Raw genomic sequence first — 8,721 nt, forward strand, 5'->3', positions numbered from 1 at the left:
ATGAACGTACTGTGCGGGAAGAACTTCATTACCATCACAATCATCGAGGACTTTTTCAAGTATTACAACGTCCCAGTGGAATCACTGCACTTGGCTAACCAGAGTTGCAGAGCACATAAGGAAGAGATCTCTGGTGTTCACTACTACATGGTGCAAACGCCCAAAGAACGATATGCAGCCTGTGGAGGCAAACCTCTGGAGGTGAGTGACTTATTCCCTGTAGGATTCAGTCCTGAAGGCTGGTGTTGTGTATTCGTTACAGCTGCTGTTTATAGGTCCCACCTGTGTTTTATTGGGTCATGCTAGTTCACATTTTTCTTCCTCCAACAGAAAAATATCACACACATTGCATATTCCCTAACACTGGTGTCCGAACCAAATGTACATGACAATATCATCAGAGACCCAACTGTGAAGATTGATTACACATGTGTGTATCCCTATATGCGAGCAGTCAGTCTACCCTTTCCCATTATTCCCTTCTCCAGGTAACGTTTCACATGTGAATTAATTTCTTCCAAATAAAGTGAAGGTCTTAACTAAATATGTGTTAAATGCCCTTTTTCAGTCAGAGAGTCGTGCGGATTGATGATTTGGATGCAAAGGTTGAGATGACCCTGTTTAAAGACCACACCTATACGGATGCCTTCACCAGGGCTCCAATGATTCACCTCAGGAACAGGGTGTATGTTCAGTTGTCTGTCACTGAGCCCAAGGATTTCTTCCTTTTGAATGTGAATGAGTGCTGGGCTTCGCAGTCACCAGAGCACAATGAAACAGGCTTGACTCATACATTACTTCTGAAGGGGTTAGTTCACCTATTGAAACATGTCAATGGCTTAGCCAGATGTACATTTCAATTTATATTCATACCTTTAATCTAAACCTGAACCTGTTTTTAATTATGTAAACTTGTTCTTAACCAGGTGTGTGGATGATCAGACGGTAATATTTGAAAATGGGACTAAGATTGAAATTGGTGGAAATGGCAAGAGTTCCACGGTCCGCTACTCCTTCAGTATGTTCCGCTTTGTAGATGAGCCAAGTCTTCTCTACCTCCACTGCAAAGTGCACCTGTGTGCCCCAGATGAGTCTGAACCATGCAGACCAGTAAGTTCTTTGCTCATGTCCAAGTTTTGAGTATACTTTTGGCAAACCAATATTGACGTTAATAGTATATAGTCTAGTATCTGGACGTTAATGGTATAGTATCCAGCAAAGTAGGCTTTTTTTATACATGTGTAGTCTGTGGGTTCAAACTTGACACTGGGATGACTACTTCAAAAGTATTTCTTTATTAATAGCATTTTGGATACTGCTGTTTGCTGTGACTGGTCTATGAATGAGTTTGGTCCCTTGTCCACTCTTTCAGGAATGTAACAAGCCAACCAAACAGCTTACCAAACGAGCAGCTGTGAGAGTGGACCCAACCCAAGGACATCTATCTTACGGTCCAATTAAACTTGACCGCACAGAAACTCCTAAACCTAGTATGTACATGGTACTTTGTATTCTAAAAGCTTTTAAATCTGTAGAGATCTCCCCTCCAACCTGTTGTTTGAATTTGCACAGAATGACTGGCCTGGTAATGTTTACGTATGGATTGATAAGTGTGGTATTTCTTGTTTATGTATCCTTTCCAGAGTTAATGCTTATGCTGATACTTCCTGTGGCTACAGTCTGGGTCCTGGGTTTGTTTCTTCTCATCCTCATCACCTTTGCCAAGGCTGGAACAAGAAGATTGCCTTCTCTTTCAACTATTTAGATGGCTCAAATAAAATGTGTATTTTACTTTGGCTGTGTCATTTTTCAGTTGGTTAGTGATGGGCTTGAAGAGCGTGACCTGTAAAAATGGACAATTAGCATGCAGTAGCCTATTCTTGAATCACTTGATGGCAGTGGTCACTTTTCTGTGTGTGTGTTTGTGAATCGTTATTAATATAATTAATATTCACAGTTGCGACCATCAGCCTAATAATAAAGACTGGGTTGTTCTATGCGATGGACACAGTGACAGTAAGGGGGAGTGGTGTTGAGTAGGCCTAGTATGTAAAGCGGGTGGGGCAGGAGCCTAGCTTGAGAGTGGGCTACACGGGAAATAATCTCATAGAACTCTCGCCCGGACGTCATCCAAAACATCTCGTCAAAAGTTATGCGGAATTTATCCTTTTTAGTTCAGTACCAGCCACACCAGATGCGTTTGCGATCAGATTTTTTACTGGAAAGGTCAAATGTGTGCTAATATATGTGGACGAGGTAGCCTGCGACGTGATTTCATTACGTACGAGCAATACGCTACATTCATCTGACAGACGGTACGAAACTTGATCAAAGTTTCAACTATTGGTCGTTCGGCTGTGAATTTGCCACATTAATGACTCGTACGGTGAAGCAGGGATTTATCGAAGCTTGAATCGCGTTTCAGCTCCGGTTTCTCGGTGAATAATCGCGAATGTAAGAGAACCTTTGTTTATTAGTTGTTTAGTATGCTGCCATGAGGGTGGTCTAGCGTACTATCTCTTAACCACTTTGCTTTGTGTTGTCGGTCCGTCCAGTTTTTTTTACGGTCTACACTATTCTGCAGACTGGTGAAGAATCGGGGTGCAATGTTAGACCGATGCGGACGCTTTTCTCCTGGATTATTCAAATGGGTTATTTTTCCTTTGTGGTTGTCACTTATTAGTAACTTCGAGGCATTTGCTCAAGATGACTCCTTCAACGCGGAGGTAATCCTCTACAATTATTTAGAGACTGCATTGTTTTGAGCAACGAATTCTCATTCCAGGTGTTTCTACTTTTTGGCCCCGTTTGTTGACAGTTTATTGTTCCAGTGTAAGATGAGATAGCCTCATGATTGGGACATATTTTTTCTTGCTGAGGGTTATGTGAAAAATATATTTTACTTAATATAAGTTACGTATGCAATTTCAATGCGATGAAAACAGTCAAATTGAAATGTGGGACGTGCCAAATACCTACGGTAGTCCAAGCCCTTGATGTCCTTCCCAGTGACTCCTCTGGTCTCCTCCCTCAATCTTACAGTAATGTTGTTTCCTTCTCACAATCTCAGGCCTGGCTGCGGAGTACTGGCTACTTGTCCAAGGCTAGCCAGCAGATGTCCACCATGCAGTCTGCACAGATCCTCTTGAATGCCATCAGTAATATGCAGCGTTTTTATGGCCTGGAGGTTACTGGAGTGCTGGACCAGACTACCCTTAAGTATGGATGCCCTATATTCTGTCATCCTGTTCACAATTATAAGAGCATGTCCTGTAGACATTCAAACTGGGTATTGGTCCATTCAAAAGCTGTGAAGGTTAATGACCAACTAATATGCATTAATTAATTTTATACATTACCTTTGTTTTTATACAAGCAGTTCAGAAACAAGACTTAGTGTGTGACACAGACAGCTGTTAATATTTCTAATCTTAAGTGTTATAACACTTTAGTGCCATGAAGAGGCCTCGTTGTGGTGTGCCAGATCGTTTTGTGCAGCACGATGAAGCAAACGTGCGAAGAAAGCGCTTCGTACTCACTGGCCAAAAATGGGATAAGGATAAATTAACTTACAGGTACATATCTACTTTTTTACCCATCATTTTTATGTAGTTTTTTATAATCGCGTGAATTACCTGTTTGGTCAATCTGTATGCAGATATTATGTTTTCCGAATGTTAACATAACGATTAGCCTACTTATGAGTAACTTTTATACAACAGATGGATTTTGTCTCCTTTTTATGCTCTTCAGTCTTCTTAACCACACACCCAAAATTGGAAAGCAGAGGTCATTTGAGGCAATTCGTAAGGCTTTTAAGGTGTGGGAAAGGGTGATACCACTTCATTTTGACGAGATCCCTCACCAGGATATAAAAAATGGCAGCCAAGGAGAGCCAGACATATTGGTGCTGTTTGCCTCAGGATTCCATGGTGATATGTCTCTCTTTGATGGAGAGGGAGGGTCCCTTGCTCACGCCTTCTTCCCAGGCCCAGGTATGGGTGGAGACACACACTTTGACCTAGATGAGCCCTGGACCCTTGGTAACCACAATGAGCAAGGTGACTACATTTTAAGATCATTCACAGGCAATTTGTGTTCCAAAGATGAATATTGTCCGGTATGTTGTACTTATCTTTGTGAGTCAGTCACATTGACAATTGGGAACCTCTTCCCCTGGTATTTGTCTTTATTCTGTGAAGTCAGAAGAAAAAAGTATTTTGTCACACCACTGTTTGTTTGTTTGTTTGTTTGTTTGTTTGTATCCAGGTATTGATCTTTTTCTGGTGGCGGTCCATGAGCTGGGTCATGCTCTCGGTCTGGAACACTCTGATAACCCATCAGCTATCATGGCTCCTTTCTATCAGTGGATGAAGACGGATGAGTTTTCTCTCCATGAGGATGATCTGGATGGAATTCATGAAATTTATGGTGCATTTCTTTAAATAATTGCAAAAAATGTATATTTTTGTCTTGTGCCATCTGGCCTGTTACTGTTAATATTAAGCAAAAAAAATTGTAAGATGAACTGTGAATGTACGTGAATATGAATATGAATGTACAATGTCTTGAAGGATATCCAGTGCATGACGCGACCCCGGCCACCCCTACTCCATCGTTTGACTTGGACCCAGACATCATTTCTACTGTTGCTCACCGCATCACCCCAAAACCCAGACCAAGACCTACCAGACCCTGGGTCCCACCTGCAGCCCCCACCAGAAGGACCTACCGACCACGGCCCACAGAGCGGTCTGGTGGAGCTCCCCCCAATATCTGCGATGGGAACTTTGACACAGTAACTATGCTGCGGGGAGAGATGTTTGTTTTTAAGGTAAATCAAGTCTTCCAAACCAAACCACTTCATCTTCAGTATTAACAAGCATTTTAAGTTCAGATTTTTTTGTTTTCTATTGTTATTAATAGCCCTGTATTGCTTGGTGCAATCTGATTTGATATGGATACAGACTGCTGTCTTAATGTCTTTCAACAGGGTGGCTGGTTCTGGAGGGTCAGAAGAAACAAGGTTCAGGACAATTACCCAATGCCTATTTCACTCTTCTGGACGGGCCTGCCAGATAACATAGATGCCGCCTATGAACGTCATGATGGGAAATTTGTCTTTTTCAAAGGTCTTACATGCATTTAAATACCCGTTGTCACTTTCTTTCATTGCAGTTTTCGAACTGCAGTTTTGACTTAAACTACCACAAACCCACTTGGTTTTGCAAGTACTGAGCATGCAAAACTGTGCTATGTCTTTAAGCTGTCTGTTTATCCCATTGAAATTCTTTTTTGCCAAATTATGTCACTAGTAAAACACTCTGAAATGTTAATGTGGAAAAACAGCCTCTTAGTGTTGAGCACCTGGCACATCTGCTCAACTGTTGATGGCGTCATCCACTACACCAGATGCTGACTGCTCTGCTCTCATGAATCAGAAAGTGGCCTACATTTGAAAAGTTAGCAGCATTTTATGCCGGAATGGCTAAAAATGTCTTTGGAATACGTAGTTACTGTCATGTTTCATTTAATCATGTTGAGGTGACGTTGGTGTAACTGTATGATATTGCAGGGAGTCAGTACTGGGTGTTCCGAGAGGCTGATGTGGAGCCAGGGTATCCACAGGAGCTCTTTCGGTATGGCCAGGATATTCCCACTGACAGAATTGACACAGCCATTTGGTGGGAGCCAGCGGGCCACACATATTTCTTCAGAGGAGATCAGTACGTATGCAGTCCATCCTTTGATTTTCTGATGTAACGCTCTGATGTACTGTATGGGGCCATAAGGGCCACCAGGAGAAGGCCTCCAAAGTACATGTCGGTCATTTTGTGCCCCTCAGGTATTGGCGCTTCAAGGAAGAAACCCGCACTGTAGACACAGGCTACCCTAAACCAGTGAGCGTATGGAATGGTGTTCCTGCTTTCATCAAAGGAGCCTTTCTCAGTGAAGACGGAGGTGCGTCAGAGAGTGTGAAGTGTCCCCCTAGGGACCCTAAATTAGAAAGATTAGGAGATTTAACCAAAAAAGTATTCTAGCGCCAACAGTTACCTTCACTTTATTTTACCCATAATTGTAAAAGCAAAAAACAAGGACATAAAATGGTAACTGCATCTGGCACACAAAAACTGGAGAACCCTGCAATTGAATGGTGTACATGCACACTCATTATTATTCTCTTCTACTTTCAATACAGCATACACTTACTTCTACAAAGGCTCTGAATACTGGAGACTTGACAATGTGAAGCTGAGAGTGGACACGGGATACCCCAGATCTATTGTCAATGACTTCATGGGCTGCAGGGTGGATTGGCGCCCAGATACGGACACTGAGACAGACCAGAAAGAGACGGAATCAAACCCAGATGGGGGCACACGTGCCGATGAAGATCCCACAGTCAACGGAGATCCAAATCACGATGATCGAGAGGAGAAGGATGAAGACAATAAGGAGATAGATGTTGTAGTGAAGGTCAATGAGGGGGATGATCATGTCATAACCCTAGTCCTGATTACTGTGCCCTTGGTCCTTATCTTGTGCATCCTGGGCGTTATCTATATCATCATTACCACTCTTCAGAACAAGGAGACTCCAAAGCTGCTGGTTCATTGCAAACGGTCCCTGCAGGAGTGGGTCTGATCTCCTTAGTAGAGCAGTTGATCTAAACCTCTTTCATCCTAACATAGAGCACTGCACTCACCCACACGCCTCACACTCATGTCACTCAACACACTAAAATCAACAAATGCATAGAGGTTTCACAGCAGTATGGATCCGGCCCCTTCTCTGACCATAGTGCTCAACCCTTTCTTAGATATGGTAAAAGAGACTATTTGCACTTTTATGTACTTGAGTGTATATGTTCAGGGGATGTTTGTGTTGTGGTCATCTGCTCTCAAGGTATACCTGTGTGTCCCTCGTCCACTGAGCTCAGGCTCACCTGCCTTGAACTGAAAGAATGTCATGCCTGTTATGATGAGCCTTACACCACTATATGTACCCATATGTCTTTAAAAGTTGGTCGTTCACTGAAGACCAAAGGTACAGGCAAAGAATGTGTAGTTGCCTCAACATATTCAAGAGGGTTTTTGAGTTTCTGTCCGCAGAAACACTGGCCTGGCTAATGCAACGCAGATGTTGCTGATTTAGGAGTTTGCAGGCTGGGGATTTTTGGACTGTCAGTATTTCCTAAGTCTGTCTTTAACAGTCACTGCCAAGGAGGAAGGGGGTGGGGGGCGGGGGGCGGGGGGCGGGCGGGGTAGGGCTCCACTGGCACCAGGCCATGTGACCTACATTAGTGAGCCCAACCACTATTTATGGGCTCTTTTTTCTTTCAGAGGTCTGCCTGAAAAACTTTTTTCCTGGGGGATTTTTGGTTGATTTCCCTTCCCCTCCTTGTTTCGCTGTAGGCACACTCAGTGTGGACTCTTTGTTTATACATTTGATTCCCTGTCTGGGTGTGCCATTGTTCATGATCTGTGGTGCTTGAAGTGTTTGAAATGATTGGAAAGTCGAGCAATATGTACCTAATTTTTAACTCTTGACAATGCGTCAGGCTTCCCTGCTGTTTACCAACAATCTGGCTTGTATCTGTTTTTGCCTTTGCACCGTGTGTGGTGACTATGCCTTATTCATTTTCCTCTCTGTTTGTTTGAATAACAAGTTTTTGACGTTTAAAAGTTTTTGAAAGATTTTTTGAAAATGTTATACTTTAACATTGTTTTCTTGTTGCTAAAAGAATCATGCAGGACATGTATGGCTTTTGCACAGATACATGTATCAATTTGTTGCTTCTTCGTAATAAACACAGCTGTTAGAGTCTGGACTGTTTTGTACACCAATGTTTTCGATGCTCCCCTTGCAGAAAATGGTTGAAGTGGCCATCTGTGAGGAAGGCGACAGATCTATTCAGTGTTAGGCAAAAAATATTTTTTACTAAACGTTACATCTTTTGCAAAAATGTTTCTTCTTATATTTTGGAATTTTTGAGAATATAACTATGAGGATATGGACAACCCAGCCAGCTGAATAGTGGAAACCAGCTGCAGAAATGCAGGTGTAAGCTACAACAACCAGGCAACACCTGTCAGCGCAGTGTACAACTTATTAGGTGTCCAGGGACTTCCTGTTTTCTGTTGCTTTTTAATCCGTGAAAAGCTGTAACCTTGTGAAAAAACATACTGGATGTAAATATTTGTAATTATAGTCTTAAGACTATGTGGTTTGTACCAGTTTAGTTTCTCTAGTATTATTTTAAATGTCTGTGCTACATTAAAAATGTGATCAAAATTAGTTTTTACAAACACTAGCTCAAGCAGGCAACATATTGAAGCTTGCCATTTCTTGTTGAGACTTTTATCTGTCATTTGGTCACCCCATAGCTGTGATGTGCCAAGACATGTGTAAACCATCTCGTGTAATGCTGGCGCTACAGGGGAAATCATGACCATGACGCCATGTTGAACTCTCCCACTGTCAGTCACTATTGTGAGGAGTGGCCTCACCCTATGTTCCATCAACATCAAAATAAGTAGTCTATCCAGATTGTATATTTTGATAGTAAGCCTCCAACAAATTAAGGAATCATTAAACAGTCATTAGGCTTACCTCTTGCTTTTATTTTTAACTATCATCGAGAGCCCGGTAATGCTACTCAATAAAAAGTGGTTCAGTTCCTGGAGAGTTGGCCCTTTTCCCTGAGACAAATGATCTGGC

At 42.3% G+C, this 8,721-nt stretch overlaps 2 protein-coding genes across 3 annotated transcripts; both read left to right on the forward strand.

Moving 5' to 3' along the window:
• On the forward strand, window positions 1–1,649 carry zpd (zona pellucida glycoprotein d; the record flags this gene model as incomplete). Its single annotated transcript, XM_080841800.1, has 5 exons — window positions 1–201; window positions 331–488; window positions 569–808; window positions 927–1,110; window positions 1,644–1,649. 5 exons carry the CDS (start codon window positions 1–3, stop codon window positions 1,647–1,649), a joined length of 789 nt encoding a protein of 262 aa, XP_080697926.1.
• Window positions 1,650–2,066: 417 nt separating this feature from the next.
• mmp15a (matrix metallopeptidase 15a) lies at window positions 2,067–7,222 on the forward strand. 2 transcript variants are annotated; one of them, XM_080841666.1, is made up of 11 exons: window positions 2,067–2,454; window positions 2,556–2,726; window positions 3,071–3,219; window positions 3,453–3,575; window positions 3,754–4,061; window positions 4,270–4,431; window positions 4,575–4,834; window positions 4,994–5,132; window positions 5,576–5,726; window positions 5,846–5,961; window positions 6,200–7,222. In XM_080841666.1, the coding sequence occupies exons 2-11, from the start codon at window positions 2,607–2,609 to the stop codon at window positions 6,643–6,645; spliced, it is 1,974 nt and encodes a 657-aa protein (XP_080697792.1). In that variant the 5' UTR covers window positions 2,067–2,454; window positions 2,556–2,606; the 3' UTR covers window positions 6,646–7,222. The 2 variants fall into 2 exon arrangements, with proteins under 2 accessions (XP_080697792.1, XP_080697791.1); XM_080841665.1 differs by having other exon boundaries at window positions 2,067–2,726.
• The last annotated feature ends 1,499 nt before the right edge of the window (window positions 7,223–8,721 follow it).

The sequence above is a fragment of the Sprattus sprattus genome (assembly GCF_963457725.1).
Source record: "Sprattus sprattus genome assembly, chromosome: 7".
In the NCBI taxonomy this organism is placed as follows: Eukaryota; Metazoa; Chordata; class Actinopteri; order Clupeiformes; family Clupeidae; genus Sprattus; species Sprattus sprattus.